The sequence below is a fragment of the Leucoraja erinacea genome, chromosome 19, assembly GCF_028641065.1.
Source record: "Leucoraja erinacea ecotype New England chromosome 19, Leri_hhj_1, whole genome shotgun sequence".
NCBI lineage: Eukaryota > Metazoa > Chordata > Chondrichthyes > Rajiformes > Rajidae > Leucoraja > Leucoraja erinaceus.
The window spans coordinates 4,730,859-4,750,349 of record NC_073395.1 but is presented as its reverse complement, the minus strand read 5'-3'; the positions used below and the strand labels follow the sequence as shown (position 1 = coordinate 4,750,349).

Here is a 19,491-nt window from a genome sequence, read left to right as displayed (position 1 = left end):
AGTTTTAAATATCATGAGAAATAAGTACCGTATGACAATTTATATTTATAAGGTTTCACACAGCAAAACATGAAAATTTACGTATTTTGAAAATGTTGACATTTGGAAAAAAACTGTATTTGTAGCTTCCCAGAATGGTATCCAAACATATTCTTTACATGTGAAACTGGATTATTATTAACAGCATAATATTGATTAAATGGAGCCCACTTAATCCAGCATTTTCATTTAATTAGCCAATGTCAACATACCTGTACTAATAATAATCAGTGGTGCCCAGAGATTTTTTTCTGATCTCCCTAGCCAAAGCATTTTGACTGTAGCAGTAATCACATTAATGCCCCCGTTTACTACTAAATGCAGAGAAATAGGGAAACATTATAAAATCATATCTTGCTGGCCCTCATTGACAACTAAAATGACAGAGAAAATAAAAAAAATTGGGGCTGTATTTGGGATGTGCCGTTCTCCAACTTCCAATCAGGCATTTGTACTTCAATTTTCTCACTGAAATTTTCATTTTTCTCCATCCTCTGATATCCTGTTGTTAGCGAAACCTCTTTCCTCATCCTAGCGATATCTCTCACCCATATTAACTGCTGCTCACTCACTTTCCCTACTTGCTAAGGGAACTCCTTTCACAAGGACCAGTTTCCTTCCTATTCACCTTTGAAGTCAAACGAGTTTGGTTTGTTTTCAAAATTCAACTTTACAAAAAAGAACATTTTAATTAGGATCACGGAAAACAATTCCCCTATTTCCCATTAAACATATTGAACAGTGGTTTTCATGCTCTGTACATTAAAAAACACAGGTGAGTTTTAAAATTGAACAGATGGTTTTCAACATGCTCTGTAACAAACCAGTCTATCTTTCCTTATATAATAGGATCGAAATATACACAGGGACAGTGAGTTTTAAAAAATTCAACTTCTTTTCAGATGGAAAAGACTTTTTAAACACCAACATCTGTGAATGAAGCCGACGACTGCCAACCATGTCCTCTTGCCCGCTCCTACAACCCACCAAATGGAGCTCCGTCAGGCAAAAACGGGAAAGCAGATTATTATCTAAATGGGGGAGATGCAGCGAGACCTGGGTGTCATGGTACACCAGTCATTGAAGGTAGGCATGCAGGTGCAGCAGGCAGTAAAGAAAGCGAATGGTATGTTGGCCATGAAGTATTTTGAATAGACAGGGAGGTTCTACTGCAGTTGTACAGTTCTTGGTGAGATCGTATTGCGTGCATTTTGGTCTCCAAATAAACATATGCATAGTTGCAGAGAAGGTTCACCAGACTGATTCTTTCAGGACTGTCTTATCATAGACTTGGTTTATACTCTCTAGAAAGGAGATTGAGAGGGGATCTATAGAAACTTACAAAATTCTTAAGGGGTTTCTATGAGGGGGGGGAATTGTACTCACCAACAGCACAGCCTGTGAATGAGGAGCAGAACAGACTGCCAACCATGTCATCTCTGGGTGCCCGCTCTACCACCCACCAAATGGAGCTCCGTCAGGGCCTGGCAGACATTGACGCAGAGACAACAACCTGGCTGCTCAACACCCGGCTTGGCTTGAGAACTAACTATTCCTTTGGTTTATGTTTCATTCGCAAGAAGAAGAAAAGGCTTTCACTGGTCAATATCACTTTAAATTTCACTTGTGGTTCAACTTTCTTCACCCACCAGAAATCCATTCCATACCCATCGATACCGCATGTTACTCAGAATTGTAATAGCGAGCTTACTCTGAAGAAAAATAAAACTATGCAGTGTTCCACTGGAGTTTGTATAATATTCATTCCAATTCATTGCCGTTCAAACGGAATCCATAAGAGAAAAATCAAAATTAACGACACAGTATGGAAATATAAAATGAGAACAAAGGATGCGATGATAAATCTGTGGTGTTCATTGTTTATTTGTATTGTTCCTTCACAGCTTCCAGTTTCGACAGCACCAGCTGCTACGCACATAGTTTTGCTCTTTTCCTTTGGAGTTAAACAAGCTATTACGAACGCTCCTCTGATGTTATGCTCAGCCGTCATGCTCAATTTTATTTTATCTGGTAATACTCTACTTTCTTTAGATTTAACTTTTAACTCATTAAATGTGACTTTTAACTAATTCATTACATTCAAACTCTTGCTTGTCCATTTGAATTTAGATTGGATCATAAAGGCTAAAATTATATATTGCATGTTTAATAATAATAATAATAATAATAATAATATCTTTTATTGTCATTGCACGTCAGTGCAACGAGATTTAGTATGTAGCTCCAACCGATGAAAAAGAAAAGTAAAATAAATAAATAAGCTGTGTGTCGTGACCATCCGAGGGAGACAGTCCAGGGGGGGTGGGGGGCACTCAGCAAGTGACACGAGAATGCAAAGTTCTTTCACAAACTTTAGATGAGCACAGACGTGTACAGGGTTTCATGAATCCATTTCTACTAATAAGAGCAAATGTACAAAGTAATGTAAGTGTCTGAGACAAGTTCCAAGCAGCACTCTCTTCATAATCATTGCATTATGATGATTTCTCGCGAGCATATTACAATAGGATATAGAAACATAGAAAATAGGTGCAGGAGTAGGCCATTCGGCCCTTCGAGCCTGCACCGCCATTCAATATGATCATGGCTGATCATCCAACTCAGTATCCCACACCTGCCTTCTCTCCATACCCCCTGATCCCTTTAGCCACAAGGGCCACATCTAACTCCCTCTTAAATATAGCCAATGAACTGGCCTCAACTACCTTCTGTGGCAGAGAGTTCCACTCTCTGTGTGAAAAATGTTTTTCTCATCTCGGTCCTAAAGGATTTCCCCCTTATCCTTAAGCTGTGACCCCCTGTCCTGGACTTCCACAACATCGGGAACAATCTTCCTGCATCTAGCCTGCCCAACCCCTTAAGAATTTTGTAAGTTTCTATAAGATCCCCCCTCAATCTCCTAAATTCTAGCGAGTACAAGCCGAGTCTATCCAGTCCTTAATATGAGAATTGTGTTTGGATAAACGGAATGAATCCATAGAGTTAGTCACAGAGAAACAAATGACTAATTTCCAGCAAGAAGGAGCGAATGCTTCATACTTGCAGAATCAAATGTAATTCTAGCCCGTGCCCAAAGTCCTACCTGCTGCACTGGCCGTCTTCCTGCTCACAGTCACCGTCACTGAGGTACTGGCCGTCACCATTTTCTTTCTGTTTGTCTTTCCTGAAATAAATCAAAACAATAAAAATTAAATAAAACATAAAATTTTCAAACAGGAAGTGGGTATTCAGTCCAATCAAGAGTCAAGAGAGAGAGTCAATTTAATTGTCATTTGGACCCCTGGAGGTCCAAACGAAATGCCGTTTCTGCAGCCATACATTACACACAAATAGACCCCAGACACAACATAATTACATTTTACATAAACAGAGCCGCGCCGCCTACCGGAACAATCAATCTGTATCGGTGTTCCAATTACACCTGATCTTCCTATTCTGTTTATCATCGTTAGATCATTCTACTTTTGAAACCACTTAACCTTCAAGTCAAGTCAAGTTTTAGATTTTGTGTTTTTGGAAACAATAGATTTCTTTAAAAAAACTTCTAATAGACCACCTCTAATTTCTCATTCTTAAGAAATCTGCCCAATCTGTTCAATCTCTCACCACTGGTATAATCTTCCAGTTCTGCCACTAATCTTATAAATACATTGTGAACTTTCCCTGCAGCTTCTTCACAGTTTTTATAGCATGCAGACTACAATGTTTTATATGACAGTGCTTCACCTTACATTCATCTACACTTTCCCCTCATCTTGCTCTATCTGTAAATGTGTTTGGAAGTACCTGTAGTTGAAATCTCCCATAATTAATGAATGCCTCTGCAACAAAATGTTCAAAGAAGGCTGATGCTGCAATACTATTACACAAGTATATTTAGACAATAGACATTAGACAATACGTGCAGGAGTGGGCCATTCAGCCCATCAAGCCAGCACCGCCATTCAATGTGATCATGGCTGATCATCCCCAATCAGTACCCCGTTCCTGCCTTCTCCCCATATCCCCTGACTCCGCTATCTTTAAGAGCCCTATCTAGCTCTCTCTTGAAAGCATCCAGAGAACCAGCCTCCACCGCCCTCTGAGGCAAAGAATTCCACAGACTCACCACTCTCTGTGAGAAAAAGTGTTTCCTCGTCTTCGTTCTAAATGGTTTACTCCTTATTCTTAAACTGGTTGTGGCCCCTGGTTCTGGACTCCCCCAACATTGGGAACATGTTTCCTGCCTCTAGCGTGTCCAAACCCTCAACAATCTTATATGTTTCAATAAGATAATTTAGATAATTGTTCATACAAACAGGTACAGGCACAACTCAAGCAACATGTATACATGCTGGTAGGTGTACTCACAATTAAGCAATATGATAATACCAGAGATAACACAAGGAAATACAGATGCTCATTTACAAAGAAAGACACAAAGTGCTGGAGTAACAACGAACCGGAAACATCACCTATCTATGTGCTCCAGAGATGCTGTCTGATAGAAACATAGAAAATAGGTGCAGGAGGATGCCATTCGGCCCTTCGAGCCAGCACAGCCATTCATTGTGATCGTGGCTGATCGTCCCCTATCAATAACCCGTGACTGCCTTCTCCACATATCCCTTGACTCCACTAGCCCCTAGAGCTCTATCTAACTCTCTCTTAAATCCATCCAGTGACTTGGCCTCCACTGCCCTCTGTGGCAGGGAATTCCATAAATTCACAACTCTCTGGGTGAAACAGTTTTTTCTCACCTCAAACTTAAATGACCTCCCCTCTATTGTGGCCCCCTGGTTCTGGACACGCCCAACATTGGGAACATTTTTCCTGCATCTAGTTTGTCCAGCCCTGATCTGCTGAGTTACTCCAGTACTTTGTGTCTTTTTTTAGAATCGCAGCCAGTAAGAGAAGAAGATAAACAGGACCCAAAAAAGCTGCAGTGTTTCTCTGGGGATTAAGTGTGGCATTTGAGAAAAGGTGCTTTGCTAAATACTAACCCATGTCAGCCTCGGAGGCGATGGAGTAAACAAAATGTCCAGCTGGTTGCTCAACAGCCCGTCTGTACCACAGAGGAAAATGATCCATGGTGAAGATACTACGTTTGTCCTGATTTGTGAAGAACTTTCTGTAAAATGAAACAAAAAGATCAAAGACATTTCAGAATAGCCCTGCTTTCCCTAAATCGAGATGTGAGTATTGACTGGATTTTTTTCCAGCTTGTTTTGGAAATTAAAAACAAGAGTAGCCTGGAGGCCTGTGTAGAGGGAACATCAGAGGAGGAGAAGGGAAGACCAGAGTAGAGAGGATGCGGTGTTTCATTGGGAACTTACGGGTGCTTTTGTGGTCCGAGTGACCCAAAGGATAGCACAGAGAACAAAAAAAAAAAATTTGGATTAGCCTAGTAAACTCTCATTGAATCATGAAGATTTCCGTCTCCACGTTGGTGAGACCAAGTGCAGACGTCCTAGCCACTGGAGCTCCCTTTTGCTTATCCCTAGCCATTATAATCCCCTCCCTATTCCCACAGTCTCTCCTCAGCCTCCTCCTCTGGTTCAGTTGTTTGCAGTCAGATAAAGAATCTCTAATGGTATATCGTAAAAGTTGATGTTCTATCAGTCTGAATCTTGGATTTTTTTAAATTTCAGATTTTTGGAAGATTTAATTTACGAAGAATCGACAAAGCAAATGGATTTTCCTTACTTTGTAAATAGTTTAAGGGGAAAGAGAATGATGTGATGTTGACATGTGTCAAATTAATGAAAACATAAGATCATAAGTGATACGAGCATAATTAGTCCATTCGGTCCTTCAAGTCCCTCCTAACCCCATTCTCCTGCCTTCTCCCCATAACCTCTGACACCTGTACTAATTAAGAATCGATCTCTCTCTGCCTTAAATATATCCATTGACTCGAAGGGCCGAATAGCCTACTCTTGCACCTATTGTCTATTGTCCATTGACGTGGCCTCCGCAGCCTTCTGTGGCAAAGAATTCCACAGATTCACCACCCGAATGATTACTGAACACTGTTTTAGATTGGTTGAAAGGGCATCCCTTATCAGGTGTCTAATTTGCCGGCACTATCACCTTCCACATCCCTGTATTCCAGATTTATCTTTCAGTTTATTCATGTGGGTCTCCAATCAGAGACCCCTCACAAGTTTATTCACAATCCCATAAGTATCTGTGACATTTTATATCTCAACGTTCTGCTGACATTAAGGGGCTGCGGAAGTCAATTTGCAGCATCTTCATTACAATCATACAAGACTTGATGTCGATCTCATCGTGGATTCCCTCGACAAAGTGAAAGGGGTCATTAGTCTATGTCGAGTAATTTTAATAAAGTCAACCGATTTTTTTAATCTTCTTGCACAATTAAAATTGTTATTTGTGAGTGGATTTACAGCCAAAATCTAAGGGCTGCGTCTCAACATATTAAGAGAGAAGGATAAGGTAGGTAATTATGTTTAGAAAATCCAGTCGGTATTGCATCCTTCGTAACAGAATGGCAGATGCGAGGCCTTATAGAAGGAAATAGATTTCTGGCTGATTTTCTCCCCCAATTGCATGCATCCTATACAGTAACTTGTCAAAATAAATATATTCAGCTAATTATAATACCCAACTTTTGGTGTTAATATAGAGTATTTCCTAACTTTGCACATGGTTATGAAAATGTAAATGATCCCGTCTTCACAGACAAGTATTATTTTCCTACAAATGGTAAATCTGGAGAAGCTTTCTCAGTTGCAACTAACTCAATAACGTAAGGTGAGGTGTGAAATTGCCAGCAATATCAACGGTTGCTATGAATATTTAACAAACTGTTTTAATGCTCAATACAACTGCCTGTCAATCGCATTGACTGTCATCCAAAGATTGTCTCCATTATTATCTGTAAATCATGCAATCGTGTGAGGAAGTCGCTGCTATTTTTTCTTATTTTCACGAGGAGGTGGAGGTGAGGATACACATTTTAATGATTTGTACCTACTTGTTTGAGCGCTTCTCCTTTCCAACAAAGAGATTACTTCGCATCAGGCCTGCACGGGTGCCTAGAAAAGCCATTTCAACTCCATCCTCGTTATTTCTTTACACAAGATAAAGAAATATCAGAAGTTGTCAAAAAAAATTCTCACCTATACATAACAACGGAATAATTACAACTGATGAACCACTCGGAGATTCTCATCCATGTTAAATAATAAAAGGGAGTCTAGAAGGATGAGGGGGAACCATATACTGTAGAAACATATAAAATTATAAAAGGACTAGACAAGCTAGATGCAGGAAAAATGTTCCCAATGTTGGGCGAGTCCAGAACCAGGGGCCACACAGTTTAGAATAAAGGGGAGGTTATTTAAGACTGAGGTGAGAAAAAACTTTTTCACCCAGAGAGTTGTGAATTTATGGAATTCCCTGCCACAGAGGGCAGTGGAGGCCAAGTCACTGGATGGATTTAAGAGGGAGTTGGATAGAGCTCTAGGGGCTAGTGGAGTCAAGGGATATGGGGAGAAGGCAGGCACGGGTTATTGATTGGGGACGATCAGCCATGATCACAATGAATGGTGGTGCTGGCTCGATGGGCCGAATGGCCTCCTGCTGCACCTATTTTCTATGTTTCTATGATGATAAACTAATAATAGCACGGAGTTTTATCATTTATTATCATCATGAGGGTAGAAACAGAGTGGTATACTTGGTAAAAAGAAATATACTGAGTTTGTTAATTTTACAAATCATTTGAATAATAAATTATGATCTCAGATGTGAAAGTAAACAAGAAATAATTGTCTCTACTTTTCCGTTAGTTCCATTAGTTCAACAGAAACAATGAAAAAATAAGAAAACTGAGTGTGACATGGCAATACAATTGTAGATTTTCTCATTCTCCTGTCTTAACTTGCTTTTGCTTATTTTAACCAAAATATGATTGAGGATAATAAAATAAAATAACAATGCCAAGTGTTGTATTATCCATCAGACCCAAGTAACTCCACATGCTTCTCATGCAAGCATTCACCAGATATTCAATTTTAAATTTAATTCATTTGAATTAAATTTAAAACATCAGATACTATAATGGAGTGAAGGAAATATATCCCATTTATTATCGCCTTTTCCACAGCCAACAATGGACCATTGTGGGCTCCACCTTTCCTTGGTCATCAGTCCCATCTCTGATTGGTTCTGAACCTTTCCATACCTCTCCCCTGACTCTCAGTCTGAAGATGGATCTCAAGCTGAAACGTAACCTATTCTTTTTCTCGAGATGCTGCCTGAACCGCTGAGTTACCCCGGAAGACAGTGTCTATCTTCAGGGTAAACCAGCATCTGCAGTTCCATCCAACACTAAGTATGTCCTTATTAAAGGAAGAGGGTGGTGCAATATTCTGAGAGAGCATCATGGTCTCAGTAGGAGAGGCTCTTAGCCCATGAGCATCTGCAAGCACTCAATGCCTGAAGCAGGAGGTATACCACACCTCCCACTTTGTCACCTTGCAATAGAAAGGTTGTCATTAAGCTGGAAAGAATGCAGAGAAGATTTTGCAAGGATTTGCCAGGATTGGGCAGAGTAGGACTTGATTCTTTGGATTGCAGGAAGCGAAGGAGTGATTTTTTTTGAGGTGTATTGAAAGGGTGAGTGCACAGAGTCTGCTACTAGGGTAGGGGACTCAAAAGCAGTGGACATAGGTTTAAGATGGGAGAGGAACCTGAGGGGCAACTTTTTCACTTAGGGAGTGGTCGGTATATGGAATGAGAAGCAGAGGAGGTAGTTGAGGCAGGTACAATAACAGCATTTAAAAGACACTTGGGCAGGTACATGGAAAGGGAAGGTTCCGAGGGATATTGACCAAATATGGGCAAATGGGACTAGTTTAGATGGAGTATCTTTGTTGGACGTGTTGAGCCATAGGGCCTTTTCCGTGCTTGGACCCTATGACTCTCCCTTCACTCTCCCCCTTCCACCCCCCCTACCCAATCTATCCACTACCAAGATCCAAATCCAGGTAAGGATTTTTTTTCCTGGGATATGTCAAGTTTATTTAAATAAGGCTGGCTCTCGGGAGTTGGCCATTGTTAATTAGGCTTGTTTGCCGAGAAGAAAATAACGGCTATTGTGCCCAATGAGCAGTATTACATTTCAATTCTTCCTGTTTGACCTTGATCTTAGCTAATCAATTCTTTTTCGTGTAAATGATAAAACATGTAATACGACGACAAATCAATAAATCGATAGAACAGAGACCGGAGCAACAAATTAATAAAATAATAGTATAGAGGGCACTTTTGACAATGATTCTATGTAACAGTAGCACATCAAAGTACCTCAAAGTGCAAATTAATAAGCTGTAGATAACAATTAAATAAACTTAAAAAACAACTGTGAATTACTTGGCAGAATTATGGAACAGCAAGAAATTTAACAAATTACAAATGAGTACATCAAGAAACCCATAATTAATATAAAACAAGAACCAGCAATAATTTAAGAAATGTATGATACAGCAGGCATATCGGCAAGTATGTTTATATCCAGTAAGCACACACATCAAAATGAATTATTTTGAGGATACAATTAAATTAATAAATTTGTTAACCAGAAATATTCTTTAAAAATCCCGATAACATCTTCGTTTCAACTTCCTTTTTTACATAAACCCGAAGGGCTGTTAAATTCTGATAACCGAGTCGTTTACAAATATATTTTATATTTAAAACAATGTTTTTTATAATGACTATGCTTACTGAGAAATATTCATGGCAATGGCTGTCCAGTACGCTTCAATTGGAGCAGTTACCACGGCATCAAAGAGAACTTCTTGGACCAGCTCCTCATCACCTTCGAGGAAAGGTAACAATTTCAAAGTGACACAGAATAGATGGGACGGAAGACAGATTTAGGCAGACAAACACAAGGAATATTGTGGTATGTAGATGAACAATGATATGTTCAAAGTTGGATACTGGATGAAAAAAGACTCATACATTCATGGCAAAGACACAAAACAAATAAATGCACACTAGTGCCTCACTTAGCATTCAGTTTACATTGTCAGGAAGAGAGCACAAATGGAATCAGCATTATATGTGTCATTAGAGCATTATACATACTGGGATGCATAACTTACTCAACTATGTACTGCTGCCCTCCCTGCTGTTGCTCATTGCTGTACTGGGAACTTGGTGCAGAACCCTGTGATCCTGATGCTGAAAATGGGAATTTGACACAAATCCAACAATATATGGCCCACAACTGAGGGGAGGGGCTGTCTGTGGGAGCTAATATTTATTGAGCCAGGGAAAGTGTTGTTGGCACACAGTGTTGAGGTGATGCTATTACTGGGAGTTGATGGCAGCTGCTCCGTGTTTACAGAGCTCATGAATCCCACCATCTCTCTCACCACCCATCGAAGATATTGGAAGCTACTGTCTTTTCCTCTTAGTTCAGCTTGTTACCACAAAAAATATTTCTGATCTGGAAATGCCAAGTGACCAAGCTAGGAGAAATGGAGACAGCAGATGTTGTCACATTCATTCGGAGGTGGCACGAGAGATCAGATCTAGGTGCTCTGTTAACACAGGGTGCAGGGGCTGTCATTCCCCAGCAATGGCCAACACTCACCCTGTCAAGCAGGATGCAGCCGTGAGCCCCAGGCCTCAGTGTGATCAATCGCACCACAGGCCCTAACACACCTTGTAGCGGCATCTAGTGGTGGGATGGGGAAGTCAGAACCCTCGTCATTGGTCGGCACGGTCACGTCGGGGTTTTTTAAGCCAGTTGTTCAGTGCTCCTCCCAGCGACAGGAGCTGTGTATTTTGTTAGCTAAGTCAGGGACGTGGGTTGCACGAGTTTTAGTTCCGTTTTTTCTGTGAATACAATTTACTTTACTCAACCTGCCTGGTCTCACTGCAACCTAACAAAGCCCCTCACAGGCATTGGCTCTACACTGAAGTGGGTAATGATTCACTGTCCCAAGAGCACCTGGAGAGATGCCCAGTTACCCAGTACAGCAGCATATAAAGAATGAGCAAATGGTTTTTTTTTAAAGTATAGGATGATATTTACATTTGAGTTTCAATTGGTGCATCAAAGGGTGCTACAATGAATCACCAGGATTGGTTAATCGGGATATCAGAGCACATTATGTGGGTAGGCATAGAAACAGCGAATCATCTATAAGGTGGTCAGAAAATATCCCCTCAAAAACGCAGAGCCTTAGATTCTACTTCAATTTCATATCAGCCGGGTACATAACATGAAGGCTTAAAATTCTTTGTGTAAATTCTTTCAGCAGATGACATTAAATATTACTTATTAATAGGAAAAATAATGTCTTGCACAATAAATGAATAAGTTCAAACTACAGGTGATATGTTGTTGCTCACAGTCCAGGTCAGGTTCCTCTCCAGAAAGATAACGAATGACAGCTTGTTTCTGTGATAGCTTGCGATGGTGTGGATCAATATCAGTTACACAATAAATCCTGATAGAAAGGAGAGAAACAAAAGTCCTTTCATTCACACATATAAGTTCTTAAGTCTATCAGGTTCCATGCTCATTAGAATGTCAAAGAAATTCAGATGCGGCATCTTACAAACAAGTATATTTATCGTCCAATACTTATACTGCAACAGTTTGTTCAAACTAACTCACTGAGGAATTTCTAACAGGATTGGACACCATTTGTCTAAATGTATTAGGATTCGGCACTATCCATCTCCTCCCCATCAGAAGATCATTTGTTTCAGCTCCACTTGAGGATTTGAGAATAGTATTTAGCCAAAGAGTCTAGTTCAGTCCCAGATGAAATAAATATACATTAAAGGTTTATAGAAACATAGAAACATAGAAATTAGGTGCAGGAGTAGGCCATTCGCCCTTCGAGCCTGCACCGCCATTCAATATGATCATGGCTGATCATCCAACTCAGTATCCCGTCCCTGCCTTCTCTCCATACCCCCTGATCCCCTTAGCCACAAGGGCCACATCTAACTCCCTCTTAAATATAGCCAATGAACTGGCCTCAACTACCCTCTGTGGCAGAGAGTTCCAGAGATTCACCACTCTCTGTGTGAAAAAAAGTTATTCTCATCTCGGTTTTAAAGGATTTCCCCCTTATCCTTAAGCTGGGACCCCTTGTCCTGGACTTCCCCAACATCGGGAACAATCTTCCTGCATCTAGCCTGTCCAACCCCTTAAGCATTTTGTAAGTTTCTATAAGATCCCCTCTCAATCTCCTAAATTCTAGAGAGTATAAACCATGTCTATCCAGTCTTTCTTCATAAGACAGTCCTGACATCCCAGGAATCAGTCTGGTGAACTGTCTCTGCACTCCCTCTATGGCAATAATGTCCTTCTTTATTCTCTTCTTTCTTATTTACTGGTAAGGAAATAATAACAATCATGATTTATTGATCTCTCTACATTAACACACATTGCTACATGTATACAATGTGGCTGCCACAATGCCAATATCAAAGCAATCTGAAATGTCCCAACTGTGAAATGTGCTGAATGAATTTTATTTTTCTAATGACACTTATTTTTCTAGTGCCTATTACAAATAAATAACTATTGAAAAATAGCAAGCGAATCTAAAGTCTACTTGTACAAATTTGAGGTTACAGTGTTCGGTAAAACCATCTTACCATTCATCTGCTAGTATCACATCAGGTTGGTCTATGTCATGTAACCCTGTAATTTAAAATAAACAGCAACATAACATTGATTCATTTTGTGTTTTAAAGGAGGGTCAAAATTATTTCCAAGTCCATCAGATGAAACCTGCAACCAATGACAAAGAAGCAGTTTTCCTGATGGACAATGGGCAAAATAAAAACTGCAAGGTGATAAAACTAAACTGGAGTAAATAACATTTAGGTGATTCATGGTGCATCTAGCCAGGGTAATACAATAATACACCTATATAATAACATTTCTCACAATAAAATATTACAAACATTTGTGATCAGAAATTTATGGAGAACCAGATTAATTAGAAAGGAAACATAGAAACATAGACAATAGGTGCAGCAGTAGGCCGTTCGGCCCTTTGATCCTGCACCGCCATTCAATATGATCATGGCTGATCATCCAACTCAGTATCCTGTACCTGCCTTCTCTCCATACCCCCTAATCCCTTTAGCCACAAGGGCCACATCTAACTCCCTCTTAAATATAGCCAATGAACTGGCCTCAACCACCTTCTGTGGCAGAGAATTCCAGAGATTCACCACTCCCTGTGTGAAAAATGTTTTTTCTCATCTCGGTCCGAAAAGGCTTCCCCCTTATCCTTAAACTGTGACCCCTTGTTCTGGACTTCCCCAACATCGGGAACAATCTTCCTGCATCTAGCCTGTCCAACCCCTTGGAGGAGGCAAGTTTGTGAATTATGCACGAAAACTAAAGGGCCTGTCCCACTTGGCGGTTTTTTCGACGACTGCCGGCATCATTGCCTGACGTATCAGGTCACCGAACATTTTTCCGTGTGATGACGTACTGACGAGCGGTGTTTTTTCAAGTGTCGCAACATTTTTTGTTGTTGCCGCTGAATTTTGAAATGTTCAAAATCTTTTGGCCACGCTGATATGACGCCGGCAGTCGCCGAAAAAAAAAATTGCCAAGTGGGACAGGCTCTTAACAATGTTTTGGGAGAACTATGTAAGGATTGTGTTAATATTTTGTGCGTAAATAACTCTTGCAAGGAAGTCAATAATACACATTATTCCATTTCTAATATGATTTAGAATAGTAGTACAAATTCTACTGATAATACCCGACCACCCCCTCCCCGGGCACTTTCCCTTGCAACCGCAAGAGATGCTACACTAGTCGCTTTACCTCCCCCCCTCGACTCCATTCAAAGAACCAACCAGTCGTTCTAGGTGCGACAGAGGTTCACCTGCATCTCCTCCAACTTCATCTATTGCATCCGCTAGATGTCAGCTTCTGTACATCAGTGAGACCAAGCGTAGGCTTGGCGATCGTTTCGCCGAACACCTCCGCTCGGTCCGCATTAACCAACCTGACCTCCCGGTGGCTCAGCACTTCAACTCCCCCTCCCATTCCGAATCCGACCTTTCTGTCCTGGGCCTCCTCCATGGCCAGAGTGAGCACCAATGGAAATTGGAGGAACAGCATCTCATATTCCGCTTGGGCAGTCTGCACCCTAGTGATATAAACATTGAATTCTCCAATTTCCAGTAGCCTTTGCTGTCTCCTCCCCTTCGCAGGTTTCCCTCAGCCTTCGGGCTCCTCCTCTTCCTTTTTCTTTCTTTCCTTCCCTCCCCCCCCCCCCCCCCCCCCCCCCCCCCCCCCCCCCCCCCCCACCCCCCCCCCCCCCACCCTCCATCCCCCCCCACCCTCCATCAGTCTGAAGAAGGGATTTGGCCCGAAACGTTGCCTATTTCCTTCGCTCCATAGATGCTGCTGCACCCGCTGAGTTTCTCCAGCATTTTTGTCTACCTTCTACTGTTAATAGTCAAGCAGTAGACACCTACCTTCTTCCACCGAGATATTTCCAATGAACAGAGATTCGCCGTGACCTCTAGTAAGAACAATACATAGACTGAAAGAAAAAACCAGTAGATTACTGCATGATGCATACCGTTCAGCAAATTAACTATTTTGCCGATATCTTTATTGGAGATGTGTCTGTTTTGTACTTAGGAAATCCGGAAAATAGTTTGGAATATATTGTTGCCTTCATTTCTGTAAATAAGCAAGCTGCACAATCTGGAGTGCAAGATCATCTTTAATGATCGCTATTTAGAGCATACTGCACACCACTCTACACTGCGTACCTGTGGTCGAACTATTTAAAGACAAGTATGCAGAGACTAAAGGTGGCATATAACAATGCCATGAGAACACTGCTAAGGCAACATAGATGGTGTAGTGCCAGTAATATGTTTGTGGCTGCAGGAGTACTTTACAAGCTATCCTAAGACAACACATTTATAAATTCATTTGCAGGATAAATGACTCTAAAAATGTGCTTATTGTGGCCTTGACAAACATAAGGGTTAGCACTACACGCTACGAATCCCAGTTGTGGAGACAATGGTAGCATTGTCTCGTTGTAGGACATTGATCATCTTTTAATCTGGATTTTTAAACTTAAGTATTGTGGGTTTTTTAAAATATAAATTATGATGTTTTTATGTGATATACCATGATTTTATATATATTTATGATATTTGATATGCAATGCATTTTTAATGTAATGTTGCCCCTTGACTGGACCTTGAGTCCGTAATAAAGTTTATTATATTATTATAATATTTAATCTGTACACATAGTACAGTGGTACAGCAGGTAGCTAATTGTTAGTTCATCGTTACCACTTCCAAGACTGACCAGTATAGGAAGTGGGTGTTAGTATTGAATCATACAGTAAGGTGGGGGTTAGTGATGCTATTTCTACTATGATTGGTTTACATGCAATAACCAATCTAGAATTTCTATTCCCCTCTCCAGAATTAACAGATGCCAGAAACTGTCAGCTGGTCGGATATTATTTACGGAAATACTAGACTCTCTTTTGATAAGGATTCTACTGCGATCATCAATATTTCTGGTTGGTATGTCCCTTTTTGCGCGGTTTTGATAATAGAGCTTTTGTTTCTTTTTCTTTCTTTTTTTTTCTATGGCCTATTTCTTAACTTTTTTCCCTAACTCTCTGCCCAGTGGGATTTTCTTTTTGATCACTCTTTCACACTAACACGACTCTTTCTCACTTTCTTTACTTTCTTTATTTCTATCTTTCTTTAGAGCTTAAACAATGAAAGGGTACAATAAATGTAATAAGATATATGTGGCTTGTACTACAGTAATTTACTGTAATTTACTGTAATTCTAATAAATACAAATATTTAAAAAAACATATATTTTTTTTAATCAATATTTCTGTTTTCTCTATTTGCCATTGACCTATGAATATCCTCTGAGGTTGAATGGAGCTGGGGTGGGAGGTGTGCAGCTACAGGCAAGACATTCACTGGGAAACAGTTCCTGACTCAAGTTTCCAGTTTTTGCAGTGCTTTTGTGTTTACTCCTTTCAGCTTTTCCTGGAGAAGGAAGATGTTCTAGGAAATTAGAGGTAAATTGCCATGGGAAAGATTCATCACTTGATTCCTTAACGTTAGTTCCTACGAGATTGCTTATAATCTAAAGCTTTTATAGAAATTAATTTTTCAGTTGAAAGGATTTGATGATGATGGGATTCATCATCAGGATATCATGCCAACATGTATATTATTTTCAGGGCAGCATAAATCCTGTTCCCTCAATGATTCTTTAGGATTTTTGTTCTTGTTTCCCTGCAGTTTTATATTAAAGATCTGCTTTAAGTGAAGGAGATCTTGATTTAAAATCACAAAAGTTTGAGGGTTTTTTTGAGTTTGAGCTCAGGTTATTAGCACATGTACTGAGGTGCTGTGAATGGCTTTTCTTGCATGCTAACCAGTCAAAGAGGCATTTCAATCTCCCTGACTTCAATTCCTTTTGGATTTCTAATGCAGTTTACAATGCAGGAAAGGGGCGTTTGGTCTCGCAAGTCAATAGTAGCTCTCAAAGCCCTCTCATGAGTCCCATTTCAAGTTCAAGTTCAAGTGAGTTTATTGTCATTTTCCCATTTATTTCCCTTGAACCTGTTGTGTCTCACATCTTCTTTGCATTAAGGCAACATCAATAACTTTATCACTATGGTGACAACTACAAATATCTTGCTGACCTTTGAGCTTTTTCAATGACAGATACAATGCATTCAAATCCCTTATTTTTTCATTGCATTAGATTAGTTCACTTAATTACATTATTTACAAAAGGTCACTTCCATCATATTCTTTGTTTTATAAGATACCTCTGGCTAGAAATGACTGAGAAGCACAATGTTTGCAATAGAATATCACCTGAAAGGCGTGTCATCAATATGTGTGTAGAAGTAGTCATTGGTTAGAAATAAGACGCGTTTCTAGAAATCCAAATAGAGAGAATAAAATTAAATCAGTATTAGTTATTTAGCGAGAGGACTAAAAGATCAATATTGGCGTTACTGACTCATAGAGTCATACATCATGAGAACAGGGCATTCATGTTGACCAGTTGGGTACCATCTGTATTAATCCCATGTTCCAGCACTTGGGCCATAGCCTTCTATGCCTGGGCGACTTAAGTGGGCATCTCGACCCTTCTTAAATGCTGCCAGCGAACTCTGCTTCCACCACTCTCTCACGCAGTGCAGCCCAGACACTCATTACTCTCTAGGTGAAAAAGGCTTCCTTATAACTTATTTATCCCTCACTATCAGAACTGAACAAGGAGGAGGACACAAATGCAGGCTCAGACACAGGGCAGATCAGTCTTCAGAGTTTAATCGGTCCAAGTCGGTACACAGGTAAGCAAAACAGAGGCAACAGTACAATCTAGGAGCAGGCAAAAACCAGAGGTCGAAAAACAGGCAATGGTCGAGGTCACAAGATTTCTAGAGCTGGAACGAGGTGATACCAAGTAGCATACACAACGAACTGGCAATGAGAACTAAAACACAAAGGGCTTAAATACAGACTAGCAGGGGATAACGAGACACAGGTGAAACACATCAGGGCGGGGCCAATAATCACATGAGGGTAAACGACCTGACAGGAAATGGGACCTGAAACAAGAGGAGATGCGAGACACCAAAATAAAACAAGAATGCACACTCTAATACTAAAAAAACAATAAGAAACAGAAACTAGATCAAACCCGAGACCTGACACTCACCCTATATTGAGATCCCCCAGATCCATCTATCTCTGCTCTGGGGTATAGTTTCCTGCGGTCTACCCTGTCTATACCTCTAACGATTTTATATAGCTCGGTCAGGCCCTCTCGTAAACGTCTTGTTGGTGATGTAGCAGTGGTCTAGAGTGTTAACATCCCACATGGGGCATGATATTTGGTGATGGTATTTGGGAAGTATCTTTCTGAAGTTTACGTGATTGCCACGATGATGAATTAGGCACCAGAGTTTGATGTTTCATGAGAGTTGATGAGTATAATTTGTCCAATGCCATTTTAGCATTGGCTTGGGATGGTGCGTAGACTGCAGACAGGATGTATCTACCAACTTCTGCCTCTCTAAGCCTCTGGCATTAGGCGATCCCAGTCAACATTGTCATCCACTACTACCAATCTTTCCTTAGCCTTCCTACATATCTGTTCCTCTGTCTCTCACTGGCTGTTGGGAGGTCTATGATTTTTTTTCAGTGACACAGCGCGGAAACAGGCTCTTCGGCCCACTCGGTCCGCACCGACCAGCGACCCCCGCACACTAACACAATCCTACACACACTAGGGACAATTTATACCAAGCTAATTAACCTACAAGCATTTGGAGGATCGGAGGAAACCAAAGATCTCAGAGGAAACCCGCCGGTAGTCAGGATGGAACCAGTGTCTCCGGCGCTGTAAGGCACCACTGTGATATAGTCTATCATGGTGATTGCACCTTGCCCATGCCTGAATTCTCCCCAAGTTGCCTCACTGAATGAGCTTCCAGGAAGGCCCCTTAGTTCCATTACCACATTCTTTCTTATCAGAAACTCCCTCACCTCTTTTACTACACATTCTATTGAACTTGAAACATCTGAATCCTGGAATGTTGAGCTGCCGGTTCTGCATTTCTTTCTACCAAGTCTCTATAATAATATCTACAATCTCGTAGTTCCATAGTACTAATCCAAGCCCTAAGTTCATTTGCCTTACATGTAATATTCCTTGCAATGAATTAAACATACTTCAGCTCTTCAATTTAGGTGCAACTCATCCTTCTTGTACAGGGCATATCCACCTAGAAGAGAACAAGTCGATCTACTGTATGTACTTGAAGCCCTCCCTCCTGTGCCAACTCCTTGGTCATGTGTTTAATTATCTTCCTATTTCTTCCTCCCCTAGATCACTTGCCTTCAACACTGCAGAATTAGACGAAACACCAATAGCGATCTTTTTAAGAAAGGGCATCCTATTGTAGCAAATTGTTAGCAAATTTGGAATTAGGCAAAATTTAACACGTTTAACCCACCAAAAGGAGAAATTCAATTTCTAATTAAGAGCTCACTGGCCAATTAGGCAATAAGTCATTGACCTTCAAATCATCTAATATTTGAAATATCCTTGTATAGAATTACAAATTGACAGGATAGGTCTATACAGATGAATAAACTAAAAGATCCATTGTTTAAGAAGGAACTGCAGATGATGGAAAATCGAGGGTAGACAAAAATGCTGGAGGAACTCAGCGGGTGAGGCAGCATCTATGGAGCGAAGGAAATAGGCCTATTTCCTTCGCTCCATAGATGCTGCCTCACCTGCTGAGTTTCTCCTCCATTTTGGTCTACAAAAAGATCCATCATATCTGTTAAGCGGAAGAATGCCAATTGAATTTTCAAAATGCA

At 40.5% G+C, this 19,491-nt stretch overlaps 1 protein-coding gene across 1 annotated transcript in view; it reads right to left on the bottom strand.

Moving 5' to 3' along the window:
* The window catches only part of cacna2d4a (calcium channel, voltage-dependent, alpha 2/delta subunit 4a), a 173,563-nt gene that overhangs the window by 97,667 nt on the left and 56,405 nt on the right, over nt 1-19,491 (bottom strand). The window contains exons 19-26 of the mRNA XM_055650903.1: nt 16,966-17,027; nt 14,554-14,621; nt 12,703-12,748; nt 11,440-11,537; nt 9,799-9,892; nt 7,043-7,138; nt 5,043-5,170; nt 3,143-3,223 (exon numbers count right to left, since the gene is read on the bottom strand). Of these exons, the coding sequence (XP_055506878.1) occupies nt 3,143-3,223; nt 5,043-5,170; nt 7,043-7,138; nt 9,799-9,892; nt 11,440-11,537; nt 12,703-12,748; nt 14,554-14,621; nt 16,966-17,027 (673 nt within the window). The remainder of the gene's footprint in view (nt 1-3,142; nt 3,224-5,042; nt 5,171-7,042; nt 7,139-9,798; nt 9,893-11,439; nt 11,538-12,702; nt 12,749-14,553; nt 14,622-16,965; nt 17,028-19,491) is intronic.